At 44.0% G+C, this 15,550-nt stretch overlaps 1 protein-coding gene across 1 annotated transcript in view; it reads left to right on the forward strand.

Annotated features, from left to right (window-relative positions):
* LOC121181408 (B-cell lymphoma/leukemia 11A-like) overlaps positions 1 to 11,433 on the forward strand; it is a 34,148-nt gene extending 22,715 nt beyond the window's left edge. The window contains exon 3 of the mRNA XM_041037363.1: positions 8,169 to 11,433. Coding sequence (XP_040893297.1) covers positions 8,169 to 10,150 — 1,982 coding nt within the window. The 3' untranslated portion in view covers positions 10,151 to 11,433. The remainder of the gene's footprint in view (positions 1 to 8,168) is intronic.
* Positions 11,434 to 15,550: the final 4,117 nt, after the last annotated feature.

A 15,550-nucleotide genomic window follows, 5' to 3' on the forward strand; every position in this document is an offset into this window, starting at 1 on the left:
TGCAAACTTGTGTGTGTGTGTCTGGACTTACATCAGCTCAGATACCTCGACTGCAGGTCTGTGCCTGTAGATCAGGCAAAGTCTCTAACCCTCACTGCCCACTCTGCTACTTTTCTTCACTCTCTTTCTTTCTCTCTCACCCGCTCGTGCCGTTTCTCTCTCTACCCTCCACAGTTTGCCATTCAATACAGTGGGCTTAATAATGTCTTTTAGTTTCTATTTTCCTTCTGCATTTTGTTTCACTCCTACTTAATAATGTATCACTTATCTATGGCTGTGCAACTGTAATTATCGTGCATTATGTATGTAGGATTATGTGTGTCTACGTGTATGCTTCATGTGTCTGTGTACATGTTGCGTCGTGCGAGTTCATCTAAGGTGCATACCGTATGTGTGAATGGTGATTTGTCCCTCATACTGTAGTTTTTACCCTGCTGCTTGTAATTCAACTTAAGCCAGTCCTTAACATGGGACCACAGATGCAGAAGGTGGACAAAATAACAAACACCAACATTATACTGGCTAAATGTAAAACAAATGAAACCTTTGCTTTTAGAAGATTCTCAGTTTTTGTTAGAGTGTTTTATGCAGGTGGCAACAGACTGAATGAGACCGTTTTTCAGGAAGGAAAACCTCTTGTTTTTGAAGTATTAGAGAACCTGAGAATCTGTATCACACTTCACGGTCCAGAGCATCCCATAAGAAGTTCTGTCATCTTTACAAGAAGAGAAAAGAGAGGCTTAAGTGGCTTTAAACAGGATAGTTCATTTGTACTTGATACAAGGATGCTGCAGTCTCGTTAATGACATGCCCCTACCAGCGGGCAAAAAAAGAATTATTTATAAAAAACAAACCATACGTGTTCCCTGGTAGTCTGTAAATGTGAAATGTTATTAGAAAAAGGGGAATGAAACAGCAACAAAACAAACGAAACTACTTCACATTTTTTTGCTCCTTATACCAGGTTTTTGTGTGTCGGCCTTGCATACAGGTGATTCAGAAATGCCAGCCCTGGCGTATATCAGTCTTGTGAAGCTCATATGATGTTGTTTTTGTCAATTAATTTTATAAAAGTGTAAGTAAGTACGTAAACTTTATTTTTATAGCACTTTTCACAGATAAAGATCACAAAATGCGTTACAACAAAAGTGCAGAGTGCCATGAAAATAAAATATTGTTTAAGCCGCAACGCAACATGTACAGTGTGTTTAAGCCACCATTTTGTAGCATTTTGCAATTGTCTTGCTACGTTTCAGTCTCATTACTGACTGTGGGCTTTCATTTGTCTCTCCCGTTCCTTATTAATAATGAAGTTTGACATATGTTAAGATTTTTTTTTCAAACTCCTAAGCTTGTAAAATTAAACAGTGCAACAGCAGCTTAAACCACTGACATGTTGGCCTCTAGTAATTTCTGTGCATCTTGCTCAAATATTATCAACAGCAAAACTGTTGATAATCAGAGCCTTTTTTTGTAAGCTGTGTAGTAACGTGACTGTAATGTGCCCACTTCAGATCTTCGTAGTCTTTTTCCACATGGTGTTTGTGCCGCTCTGTCCATCTCCATGCATGTCTATGAAGACTGAAGAGGGGGAAAGCGAGGAGGTCAGATACGGGGCCCTGTATGCTCCGGTGAAGCCGAATCGCGTCCTGGCAAATGGTATGCAGGCTCATAACGCGCTCCACTCGTCCAATAGCCGGAGACGAAACAGTTTTGACAGTGTCGAATGCCCTGCCCTGGGGGCCTTATCATCCCTCACTGCTTGCCTGCCTCCCTCCCCTGTTTCTCTTCTCCTGATGCTATCTCTCTGGAGATTTATGCAGAAATGTGCAGCTAGTCGACCTCCCTGGTCCCCCTCCATCCTTTCTGCAGGGACGCCGGCCTGTCATAAGCTGAGCTATGCAGAGATAGTGAAGCTCAGGCTGTTGGCCTCATGTCTCACTGAGGCTATCTTGTCTGTGCACTTCAAACAGGGTTGATGCTTGTATGGAAAGACAGCAGATGCTCTCATCTGAACGCTATATTGTGAAAGTAAAAAAAAAAAAAAATCTGTTCTATTCTATTGTATTCCAATGAATTCTATTATATTGTTACATTCTTCATTAGCCTATTTTACTCTACTCTCCTCCCCCTAAGCTGCAGTTTATTGAGACATATCTTTTCTTTGACAGAACACTTTTCACATTTCCCCTCTGAAGTGCTCAGAGACTCCTTGCCCATCTGGGATATTGCCCGAGTCCAAAAATACTCCTGCTTGATTAAGTCTTCTTATGTACCTGGATATGTGTGCTTAAACTGACACTTGGCAGTTTGCAGTTTCTTTGATTCCACTCCTTTATTTAATACCTACTCCACTGAGCGTTGGCTTTTGTTGACGGCAGTTTGATCCTGTGAAGCGGATTCCAACTCAATAAATAATCTCTGCGGATGCTTACATAAGCGATGGTCCATTTAATTAGACTGGTTAAGCTTAGAAGCCCAGAGGTCTTTTCACTGTACCATTAGAGCTGGGATGAGAAACAACAGAGTGCGGCCTCCCACCGTTGCTGGTAAGCAGAGAGCAAATAATGATCTGCATCAGAGACACGGCTGGCCCAGCCTATTATAAGGTCTGCCGGACCCAGCCGCACCCAAGCACGAAGCTGTCCAGCTGAGCTTAGTGGAAATGGATGAATGGATGGATAGATGGAGGGATAGAGACATGGACGGACGGATGGGTGGGTGGATGGTCAGTTCAAATTCAGTTCAACTGAGAAAAGATCAAAGGGAGTAAGGTTACGCAGGGAATCAGACAACGTAGAGCGATTCTAATTTTAAAATGATTGTGGCAAGTGTATTACATATAAATGTCCACACACACCCACACACACACACACACGAATGAATGCATACATGGACACAGTCATGTGGTCATACTCGCTAACAATGAGCATGCATGCCCATTAAAGAAACACTCACACGCATTGCAAAAGCACATGCATATAAAAAAAACACACTGACTTCCCCAGCACACACAAACACACACACACATTTGTCTATTGTGTATGGTGCACGCATTCATTGGCCTCTGTGTGGGTGCCATCTGTCCATAATGGTTTCTTAGTGTCTCAGAGACGCCTCAGTTCCACTGTTGCTCTTATCAGCTTTCAGGAGAAGGAGAGGGGGAAAGGAAAGGTAAGAAGTGTGAAAGTCTGATTGGAGACAAAGCCACAGCCAGCAGATTACTTTATACTGGGCACAGGCCCTCAAAGACCACCATGCATCTTTATCTGGAGATCTGCTTCAACACGCCCCCCCCCCCCCCCCCCCCCCCCCGCTTGTTCATGCCAGCAAGGCTTTTCTTCTCCCAGCGTACCTCTCTCTTTCCCCATCTTTTGCTCGCTTAGTTCTTCATTCTCACTTTTTCTCATTCCCTCTGTCTATGCCTCTGATGTGGGTAGTGGATAGTAGTCAGATTCTCCCAATTGTGTAATGTGTGACTCCGACACCAGCCAGCGTTGCAGGCCCCGGTCCACATCTGACTTGTAAAAGGCTGGGATTTAGGCCTGTTCTATTCCCTGGCTGGCTTTCTGTTTAGTAAACCGTATTTCCTGCATCCGGCTTTGTCTTGGGAACAAGTGTTGGTCAAACAAGCCTTTTGTCTCTGGCCAGTGGCTCAGCGCACCACAACAAGTCTGGCCCAGGACAAAGAAGTGAGTGTGTGAGCCTGAGTGTGTGTGTGGCTGTGGCAGAGAAACACAGACAAGCAGAGTGAGATGGAAAAGTAAGGAGGAAGGTCAAGGCCAGCCAGCTGCTCCATCATGTTTTTTTTTTTTTTTTTAACAAATGCAAGTGGATCCAGAGACAGATAATTAGGGTGATAGCATGTATGAGACACCCCACACTACACCCAAATACGAAAGATGATCAATAATTATAGTTCATCTGTCAACAATTTTTTTCTACCAACGCCCACTAAGTCAGCTGAAAGTCATGTACGAGAGGTTATATTTAGAAAATGCAAGACACTGAAGAAGAGCTCTAATGGGAGCCCCTGCTACATCTCCACCATCTTCTTCAACCTCTCTTTTCCTGCTTCACCCTTCACCCCTGTCCAGTCCCTGACTGTGAATACCCTAATGACATAAACAGAGTAGTAATCACATTAACGCCAGTTACGGCTGAGGCACTCTTAAGAGGTACTGTATTGACAACCCTCTGTCTTCCCAAGGCACTCACTCCAACACCTATAAACACTTATGAATATTGGCAAAGACCTGCTATTAGCATAATCACTTTTCAGGTGTGTGTGTGAGTGCTCCCAAGCCCAGGCGGCTAACTTTGGGAAATGGCAGTGACACGCTGCGTCCCCCTCATGTCTCCTGTCTCTTTGCCTTCCTCCTCCTCCTCCTTCTCCTTTTGGAAGGCCTGCGGGCTAATCCTGTTAGCTCGTTCCTCCATTAGCTAAATGACCAATATCAGTGAGAGCTGCGTGGTCACACCAGGACGGCCTGAGCCCACTATCAGGGTTGGTCAAGGACAAAACAAAAAACTAAAAAAAAAAAAAAAAAAAAAAAAAAATTGAGGTCAAGCCATGTCTTCTAACTTTTGGATGTAAGGCTAGAAAGTTTGAGGGATCAGGTAGATGGGTGGTGGATTTGATTGACTGATTGACTGATGATAGTTTTTTCTTAGGGAGTTATTAACCTGCCAACACTGGATCAAGGTCCATGGTTGTCTTGGTGTTTGTTGTGTTCGGGCTGACAGGATAAAGGTGGAAGGGGGTGGTATGGTTACTCTCTCTCTCTCTCTCTCTCTCTCTCTCTCTCTCTGTGTGTGTGTGTGTGTGGTGATTGAGGGAGACTGAGTGCGTGTGAGACTGGGTTTGGGAGTGGGTCACTAACAATAGAGCAATCTGCATGGGCAAAATGTACAAGAAGCCTCAGCCTCTTAGATTTGCTTGTGCGTATTGCTTTGTCCAGTCAGCACTGTTGTCTGGGACACTGGTGTGAATATAGTGTCAGCAGCTAAGGCGCCATAATTTCCCCCTCTGCCCATGCGTCAGTTGGTCTTGTTCTTTTAGCATGAGCCCTGGATCATATTCTCTGCCTGATAGCTGTACACTATGTCCGTTAGATACCGTAATAGCCTCCCCCCGCTTTGTGTTGCAACGTGCTGAAATGGCTTTGAAGAAGTTGTTAAACACCCCCCCCCTTTCCTTTGACTGTTATACGTCTCTCCTCTGTGCTCTGCCTCTGTAGTTCTTACAGTATAGTAAGAACTGCCTCTTTTTTCTGATTATCGTTCTCCTGCTATTCTGCTCCTGATCCCCCTGCTCTCTCGCTTTCTGTCTTCTCTCCCACAAAGTCCCCTCTTTCAGCCCCTGCCATGAAATGGCAGCTAAGGGGTTGTCAGTGTGATTTCTCCTCTCTGCTGATCCTATTTCAAAGGGACCTGGAGATCCAGCATTAGCCCCAGCTCTCCTGCTCTCCAGCCCTAACTCGCCACAGACTTAGAGTTACTGGAAGGAGAGAAACAGACGGACAGAGCGAGAGGGAGCTCTCCTTTATTCCATTAGAGGACAGACTCGTTTATAAGATCATCCTTCCTCCCTCGCACAGTTCTCTGCTCTTCTATACGAGTGAAAAAACCTTCAAGGCCATCAAACGCCTTGTCAGAATGTTTTTTCTCCTTTTGAATAACTGTCCATCCATCCCTTTGAGGACAGCTATTAAGGACAATAGTGGACTTATTTAGGTATCTTTTCTTGTCATTGTTGTGAATCTGGGCATGCGTTGGTCTGGCTTGTTGATGCCCATCAATGTGTCCACTCCCTGCATGGGAATAACAATTATCGTCGCTGCTTGTGGCATGAGTACTGTTTGTCAAATGCCCATAGATGGGCTTGTGATTGCATAGCACAAGACACACCATTTTTGATACATAAGGAAATGAATCGACTTCTGCCTTTGAAGTGCTGTGTTGTGGCTCTCGTGTCCTTCAGAAATGTGGTGGGTTGTCATTAGGAATGTCCCCTTCACGCCACACTTCTCTCCCTCCTTCACTCCCTTCCCCTTTTTCCCTGCCTCCTTACCTTCACTCCCTCAGTGCTTTCTTTCCCTCTGACGGACGCGGCTGTGTCTCAGAGGAGAAGACGACATTCGAGCCAACCCCCCATCTCCCTGTCTTGTCCTTCACAACAACAGAAAATTCATTTTCCTCCTCATGCATATACACTGTCTGCTCACACATTAGGAGAGGGAAGTGTGTATAGGCTGCAAATCAAAGAAAAGTGAACAGGAGAAACCAGGTTATTACAACCGTTTTACGAGTGATACGGGGCTTTCTATTTAAAGCCATAAAAACACACATAATCAGGAAACATGCATATAGCCAAACCAATGTAATGGGCACATTTTATTTGTGCTTATGAGAGAGGGAGCAAAAACGTGTATGGGCAAATGGCTTTTTTATGATGGAAAAATTCCATAGTGGGTCAAAGCCCCTTGCAGGTGGCAGCAATTAACTGTAATTTTTGCAGATTGTAATGATCCATAATTTACCAGTATACCCCCCTTCCAACTCTTTTCAGTCAAGAGAAAAAGGTTTGCGTGTAGGTTTGATTGGGTGCACATTTTATGCCGTGTTCTGGTCTTTAAGTGAGATTGTTCAGAGGGGGCCACGGTGGCCGTGGACACATGAGACAGAAAGAAGAACCACAAAACACCAATCTGTTCCCTCTATTGCTCATCCACAACATCCCTCTTTTCTCTCCACAGCCGTCTTCTCTTTCTGCCCCTTCTTCACCCCATTGTCTCTCAGCCACAGCAGGCTTAAAACATGCAAGACTGTCCATCCACCATCTTAGGAATCTCTTATAGTCGCAATCACACACACACACTTGGCCTATCTTCCTTCCTCCCTCTCCCTTGTTCTCCCTCTCCGGCACAGTATGGCCATGGTTTTGGGTTCAGTGTCTGCAAATGACTTCAGAAAAATGCCCTCCAGTGAAAAAAGAAAAAAGAGAAGAAAGGATAAGAAAGCCAAAAGATGAAAGAGGGAGCACATTTGCAAGTGGCGGATGCTTCTTATTTTGCATATCTCTCACTTCTGCTTTCCCCTTCTTCTCCTTTTCTATTCACCTGAGAGGATTTAAATAAATCCATAAAGCATGAAATATCAGAAATAGAAAAGTAATGCATGAAATGCATTTTCATAGAAGCCTCCCCACCCACACACAAACACAGACACATACACGCACAATTTTCCCCTTTGCTTCTTTTTGCTGTGAATGTGTGTTTTTTGTGATAAACGCTGGTACAATTTATTAACATGTGACCTCTTATTTGTATTCGGCGTTAATATGCAGCATCAGATACATGTCCCACTTTAGCCTTGCTAATTCTGTAAACAAGGCATTGGAGGGGAGATGAGTGTGTTTAACGAGATTAGGCGTGCATTGTCAGGCAAATCTCAGGTCAGTGTGCAAGTGCTATTGAAAGTCAATTATTGTCTGAAATATTCCTATGTCTTCTCAACTATGTAAATTGTGTATTTGCTGCCTATCTCTCATTATTATTTTATTTATTCTTTTGTTAAGCATACACTCATTGGAAGTTAATGCTGGTGTGATAAAATTATGAAATGCATATTTACTCTTTTGCATACGTTATAGTTCAGGAGCTCAGATTTTGTAATAACAGTTTTAAAAATGCATCACACAGTGTCTTAACATTCAGTCCTGTTTAATCACAGCTGTAAAAAAGGGAGCTTTATTTCTCTGGGTTGAAATTATTTTTATCCAATTTTGCCAATCCATTTTAAGGTTTTTAAAATCTTTGTTAAAGCCTCCATCTAGCCATGTTCATTTCAGTTAGAAATAGCTGCTGACGTAGTTCACATCAGGGCATATTGTAACAGTGCTAGAAGATTAAAAAATAGCAGGTTTGCTGCTAAATTCTCCTGCATTCATTCAGTTTGTCAGTTTTTGATTATCATAATGGACATTTTGTTATATATTTTAAAACCTCACTTTCATCACTGAAGTGTCGTGCATCTTTTTAAATGAGTCTACAATGATGGTTTAATATCAGTTCCTTGTTCACCAGTAAGTTGTAGCCTGAGTCTTTTTTTATCATTTTTATCAGGTTGATTAAAATTTTCTCTCTGTGTGTCCCATTTTTTGTCAGATAAAGATGAACCCAGCAGTTACACCTGCACCACATGCAAGCAGCCCTTCACCAGTGCCTGGTTCCTGCTCCAGCATGCCCAGAACACCCACGGCTTCCGCATTTATCTGGAGAGCGAACCCGGCAGCCCCCTCACCCCTCGCGTGGCTGCAGCTCCTGGGATGGGGGGTGACTGTGCCTCCTCCCAGCCTCCCCTCCATGCTGTACACTTAGCTGATGGCAGTCCTTACAGTCTCCTGAGGATGCCAGGTTCTGGGTCTGGCCGGGATTCAGCATCCACACCCCGTGAGGGTCGCTACCCCCGGACACCGCCACTATTCAGCCCGCCACCACGCCACCACCTCAGCCCCGATGACCTGGCCCTGGCAACCCACCATCCCAGCGCCTTTGACAGGGTGATGAGGCTCAACTCAGTGCCACTAGAACCTCCTCCGAGCATGGACTTCTCTAGACGTCTGCGTGAGCTGGCTGGGAATGCCACCGGGGCTTCCCCACCTCTCTCCCCTAACAGGCCCAACCCTATGCAACGGCTGCTGCAGCCATTCCAGCCAGGTTCTAAGCCTCCATTTTCAGCCACACCCCCCCTCTCCACCTCTCAGTCACCTTCTGGCTCACGCTCCACGCCCAATGCCGTATCCAACGCGGCCCAGCCAGGCACACCTCTCAAGGCAAAGTCTTGTGAGTTCTGCGGGAAGACCTTCAAATTCCAGAGCAACCTAATTGTTCACAGGCGAAGCCACACAGGGGAAAAGCCATTCAAGTGTCACCTGTGTAACCATGCCTGCACCCAGGCCAGCAAACTGAAAAGACACATGAAGACGCACTGTCAGAGCAAGTCGTCGGTGCTTAATGCCAAGTCAGATGATGGCCTCTCGACTGCAAGCTCTCCTGAACCGGGCACCAGTGAGCTGATGGGCAGTGCCACGGATGCCCTGAAGTCAGTGGTGGCCAAGTTCAAGAATGAGAATAATGGCCTGATGCCCCAAAATGGAGAAGAGGAGGAGGAAGATGAGGAGGAGGAAGAAGAGGAGGAAGAGGAAGAGGAGGAAGAGGAGGAGGAAGAAGAGGAGGAGGAGGAGGAAATGGAGAGTAAGCCAGGATTGGAAGATGAAGAGGGAAGGAATGACTATCGTTTCACCCTGCGGCTAGAAGGGGCCCGCCACCACCAGAACAGTGAGGCCCTGCATCCACGCCGCCGGAGCTCGTCTCGGGAGCCTGGTGATGAGGACTCAGCCATGGAGTCGGATCGGGCGGATGATGGAACAACCACTACCATCAATGGCCTGGGACCTCTGTCCACTGACAGCCTGTCCCGGAAGCTGCTGAGTGGAGGGGTCAGCCCCGGCTCCCTCAGTCCCCTGTCCAAGCGCATCAAGGTGGAGAAGGACCTCGACCCCCCCACGCCCACCATCCCAAACACAGAGAACGTCTACTCCCAGTGGCTGGCTGGCTACGCTGCCTCACGACAACTCAAGGACCCCTTCATCAACTTTACAGGTGGGGACTCCAGACAATCGCCCTTCGCCTCCTCATCTGAGCACTCGTCTGAGAATGGCAGCCTGCGCTTCTCCACTCCACCCGGCGAGCTGGACGGGGAACGGGCTGCTTCAGGACGCAGCGGCACCGGCAGTGGGGCCAGCACTCCCCACGGCGGCAGTGGGAATGGCAGGCCGAGCTCCAAGGACGGCCGCCGCAGTGACACTTGTGAATTTTGTGGCAAGGTGTTCAAGAACTGCAGCAACTTGACAGTGCACCGACGCAGTCACACTGGAGAGCGACCCTACAAGTGTGAGCTGTGCAGCTATGCGTGCGCCCAGAGCTCAAAGCTCACCCGCCACATGAAGACCCATGGACAGATGGGCAAGGACGTGTACAAATGTGAAATCTGCCACATGCCTTTCAGTGTATACAGCACTCTGGAGAAACACATGAAGAAGTGGCACAGCGACCGCCCTCTGGCTAATGACATTAAGACTGAGTAGGCAAAGAGCAGCATGCTGGCAGCTCTCTCTCTCTCTCTCAGCTCCTCTGGCTAAAAAGCGACCCTGGCTAACTAGCCGATAAGTGAGGGGAAAGGACAACAGGGTTAGACACCAGTACGCAGTACAGCCCTGTTATAATCCCTGACTGGAAAAAGCTGAATGCATGATCCATCTTTGGGGCAATACTATTGCATCAAACGCAAAACGTTTTGAGCCTTTCTATTGTGCAATAATTTCCACGTTTTGTAATTTTTGTAACTGGACAGCATGCTCGGTGTGTTTTGGCTACTTAGAGAGAAAATTGTCCTCGGCTGGTGGGTTTGGTTGTACATGTGTTGCTGTTGATACTTTTGATTTCATCAACATGAAAAAAAAAACAAACAAAAAAAAAAACGTTAGTTATGAGAACCCATGCTGCATACAGTACATACTGTTTTACATATCATGTACAGTTTTGTGTTTGAGCATAGTGGACAGTGTCATATTATCGAAACATCAAGACAAGCAGGGTCACACTTAAAAACTGATCTTTGTGAAAGATTTTCCATGCAAGATTGAGATAAGATATATATATATAAAAATTGGGCTGCCTATGAAATGCTAGGCACTAGCGCCATTAAATATTTCTTTTACAAACAGCAATGAAATTAACAATATGGTGTGAAATGACAACAAAGAGTGCCTTGGATATTTTACCTGCATTAGTTAATCCTCCTTTTTGCTATAAGCTCGGAGTTTCAGCTATCGAAGATTACAGGACATTTTTTTGTGCACATATGAAATAAGCAGGTACTTGCATCAAGCACCTGTACGACCCCGTCGTTTTGTGACTTAGCAGAGCATAAGGAACCAGCTGAAACAAACGAATGAAAAAAAAAAGAAAAGAAAAGATTATGTGTATCTCTGGTAAATCATTCATCTGCCTGACTCATGTATATTGTTATTCTCCAGATTATGATTCCGTTTACTGGCATGTTACATGCTAAAAAGTAGTAGGAGTTTGGTGTGTAGAGTTTTGGTTTAGGTGTTTATTATTTTCTGGTACATGTGTACCGTACTGAGAGGGTACTCTGATGAGTCGTTTTAACCAACGTAAAGCTCTTAATTTTCCAGAGTGTTTATTTTCTTTGAAAATTAAAAGTTTGCAGGTTTTTTTTTTTTTTTTGGTAAGTAGCACAGAGTTATGTTTCTTCGGTGTCAGCCAGGCAGGCAGTGCAGCCAGCAGCCACTTGAAGACTACAGAGTGGGTTTTTAGTTGTTCTAAGCCAGACAGATTTTGGATGAGGGTGGGGTGGGGCTTTGGTTGGGTGTATGAGGGTAAGGGTAGGTGGAGGGTCAGAGTAGTGGGTGGGGAGTGGGTTGACCTGGTGTCTCTACAATTCAAATGTTTATGTCCTTATAATTCTTATTCTCTTTACCGCATTAGATCTTAGAAACCCTTAAGTAATCTGAAAACTTTTTTAAAAAATTAACTCACATTGGAAGTTATCTTAAATGGACGTCCAAATCAAAAGTCAAGAATCTGAATTTAGTAAAAACAAAAAAGAAAACTTTTTTTCAACAAAGTACCCCTTATACACACATTTAAGAGTAAAATTTTCACATTTTGTGTTCTTTTGAGTTAACATGCTCTAGACCTCATTGTGGTAGTTGTATCTTTATCTCCATCCCCTGTCATTGTTGATGATATAGCACTTGTCACTCTGCCTTGGATTCTGTATCTGTCTCTCTAATCGGAGGTACAGTGGTTGAGTATAAAATGAGGACCGGATTTCAGATCTGGGACTACCTACGTGCACTGTTCAATTTTCCCAGTTTACAGTTGGACGCTCAAGGGAAAACTTGCTCTTATGCTGACAGATTAGTGTGGTGTCATTGCTTTGCATTAAAAACAAAAAAGAAAAAAAAAAGAAAAAAAAAAGAAGAGTTGAACTAGAAACTGTTGCCAGCCATGTCTCCTCCTGAGAACTGAACATCAGTTCAACAGCTCTTTGGGGGTATCAATGCAGGAACCGCCATAGAAATATCCTGCTTCATACCAACTATAGAAATATACTGCTCATTACAGAAAGATTAAAAAAATTCTACAAATTTGATTTAAAAAGATAAGTAAATTGCATTGTTGATTTTTTTAAAAGTAACACTTCAGTATCTTTAGGGGAGAACCTTATTTAAATTTTAATTTTTTTTATTGTTCATTGTTGTTTCTCTTTTCTGTCTTGGTGACATCCGGCACTTGATCACTATGTAATGAATTGTGATGAACATGTCTCATCTTTTTTGCCTTTACTATACACAAGTCTTCAGGTTGAACAAAAATTTGCATTGGGGAGAGATTTATGATATATAAATATATAGAGAGAACTTAAAACACATAGGAAAATGCACACTCATGTAAGTTCCTATGTTCAAAACACATTTATGGTCTACTTTTTTCCTGTATTTAGAATGGTATTTGAAATTAATGTTCACTTAGTGTAGGCACTTATAGTATTTATGTTGGAGCCTGTATTTTTAACTGTTTTGCCTGTACTCTTTAAAGGTTTCAATGTACCCTTTTTTTCTGTAGTGAAAAAAATCCCAACAAGCTGCCACCGTATATTTTCTTAATTTGGCAGGATAATATAGTGTGAATAATTTGTATGCTTGAAAATAAGTATGTTTTTGAAAAATAAAATGTTGTGGTGTTCCCCAAGGGTGAGAGGTCATGTAATGGCCTTTTCAGGCAGTCCCGCTGGAGTGACCACAATGAGGTAAAAACAGGTGGTTGTACATATCTTTTTAGTTTGTTTTATATATTTTTCTCTCCTGCCATTTTATATGCAGTAATACAAGCTATTGTTGGGTTTTCTCGGTAGCCAACTTTTTACTGTCCTTGAACATGTACCACCTGATAACATTCCAGCCGTTTTTGAAAAAGACCTTTTTGTCATATGCAATCAATCCAACGTCAATCTGAAAAGCATCTTTTTTTTTCTTTTTTGCAAACAGGTTATTTTTTTGGTTATTTTGAATTTTGTTTTGTCATTGCCAAAAGAACCATGGTGCTTTATAATTTAAATATGGTACATGTCATATGCAAGGCATATTCTCAATATAACTGAAATGATAGAAAGAAAAAAGTTTGGTACATGTTATCATGTTATCATTTGTTGACGGTATCGAGGTACATTTAAGTTTTCAGCCTGATTTCATCCTGTGTTCTGTATTTACTCTCAAGCTATTTGTTCTGAACTGAACTTGAAGTTGACCTGCGGCATTGGTCGGCGTTATTTATTATGACTATACACACACACACACACACACACACACACACACACACACACACTCACACACGCGCTCTGTTCAGAACAGAGTCACTGCAAAACAAATCAGTTCATTTCTCTCCCTCCTGATGAATTGTGATGGCTTAATTTCTCTGTTTGATGACCAAAGGTCATTGACCAACGTTTATGAATTCTTGCTCGACTTACAGATTTTGTTGTTGTTATTTTTCAGTTATGGAGATGCCACTCTATTTTCAGCTGTTGTCTGCATTATTCTCTTCACTCAGCCATTTTGTCTTGAAAAAAATAAAAAGTATTACATACATATCTGAATTTGATGCTTTTCTTTTTTCCTTTCTGATCCACATACTCACAATATATTTGAAAATATAACACTATAAAAGACTATTCAGAGTAGAAACAACCACCAGAAAATACGCACATACATAAACATACAGGCAGTTTAACATACGCTACATTGTACTTCAGCACACTGTGAATATATTTGTTTGGATGTATGGCGCCCAGGTGTGTTTGCATGGCTCAGCTTGAGTCACCCGTCATGGGGGTGGAAGTGCACCACCATATCTCTGGTCTGTGGCCTTGTCAGGTCAGCTAAGCGTCTGTGTTATATCTCAAACAACCCTCCCATCCCCTCCTCTCTCTCTCCCCGTCTCGCTCCCATCTCCTTCCTTTCCTACAGTACCGCTCTCTCAGCACAGTGTTTGCTCTGTCTTTGTGTCCCTTTTTCTCCTTTTCTCTTTTTTACATTATGCCGTACTTTATAAATCCTTCTGCGTCCCAATCTCCCTCTTTTCTTCCGACCTCTCCCTTTCCCTGTTTCCTCCTCTCTCTCTGCTGAAGCACTGGAGGGCAACGTGACAGACTAATCGCTCTCCTTGTCCGAGCCTGGCGCTGTTTGCCTAGCAGGGCCAGATTAAAGTTCACAGATAGAGAGAGGTTCCTGCTTAGGCCAGGTGTTGACAGTTAAGATAAAGCAGAGTTGCAAGGAAGTGGGGGTGGTTGGGTGGGTGTTGGGAGTGAGAAATTGTTAGCCTGTGTGTGTGTTCTCGCACATATATGCACTAACAATGTTTAGGAGGGTGGTTACCCCCAGCCCCCCCCCCCCCCGTCTCTCCCAAGTTCAATGTCAAGAGAGCAACAATGCTCTGGCCCACAAATCCCGCCACCAAACAACCCATGCATAGCAGACATACTTTTCCCATAGCAGACTCTTGGCCCTTGCCTACCATCCCCTGCCCCCTCCTCTTCCTCCTCGTGTAGACATATGTCCTTAACTCGTAAAAGTAACAGTCATAGCTCTTTGATTGAAAGGAGAGTTTTCTAAAAGCGCATTGTAATGCATGGAATAATGGCCGTAGTCCCGTTTGAGTCGCTTTCTCCACCAAACTTGTGTTTCATTTGTAAAACAAGGAAATGAAAAGTGTTATTTTTGTTACTCTAATTTCTGGCAAGTCTTATGGGGATACACTGATTCTCTGTTGAAGGGCAAGAATTTATTAGTTCATTATGCTAATCGAAACTAGTTCACAAACACATACAGAAAGATAAAGATCCCCCCTCCTTTCTTTTGTTTTTCCGTTCCTCCCCTACTTCACCTCTCTCTCTGTCTCTGTCCTGACTTGCCTGTGTGTTTAAAGCAGGGGAGGCCTCCCAGGCATAGCTGGGGAAATCCTGTCCAGGAGAGAGTCGGCTCGTTGAATCGACTCTCTAATCCTCCTAATATGCCACTTCTCCCTGTCCGCTGCTCTCCCTCTATTCCTCTGCCTCCCTCTTTCTCTCTGTCGTTACTGTCTCCTCCTTGCGTGAACTGTCAGCGGATCATCTCTCTTTAGCTCTCTTCTCCCTCTTTTTCTTCATTACCTGTTTTACATGCATTCTTGTCCTGCTCCGTTTCTTTGTACATCCCTCTTCCGCTAGTTCTTGCCTCTATTTCAGGCTCTTTTTTTTTTGGGTCTGAGCCCGTCTCACGAGTGTCAGTGAGTAGAGGAAGGCTGAAGAGCAGAGATGGAGAGGCAGACTGCAGCTGTGCTGTTGGTGCAGTGAAGAGGGGGCCTCGTCCGGGCTCCTTGGAACAATATAAATGCACTAATCACCCAGGACAGCTGACACC

Source organism: Toxotes jaculatrix, chromosome 4, assembly GCF_017976425.1.
Source record: "Toxotes jaculatrix isolate fToxJac2 chromosome 4, fToxJac2.pri, whole genome shotgun sequence".
Classification (NCBI taxonomy): domain Eukaryota; kingdom Metazoa; phylum Chordata; class Actinopteri; family Toxotidae; genus Toxotes; species Toxotes jaculatrix.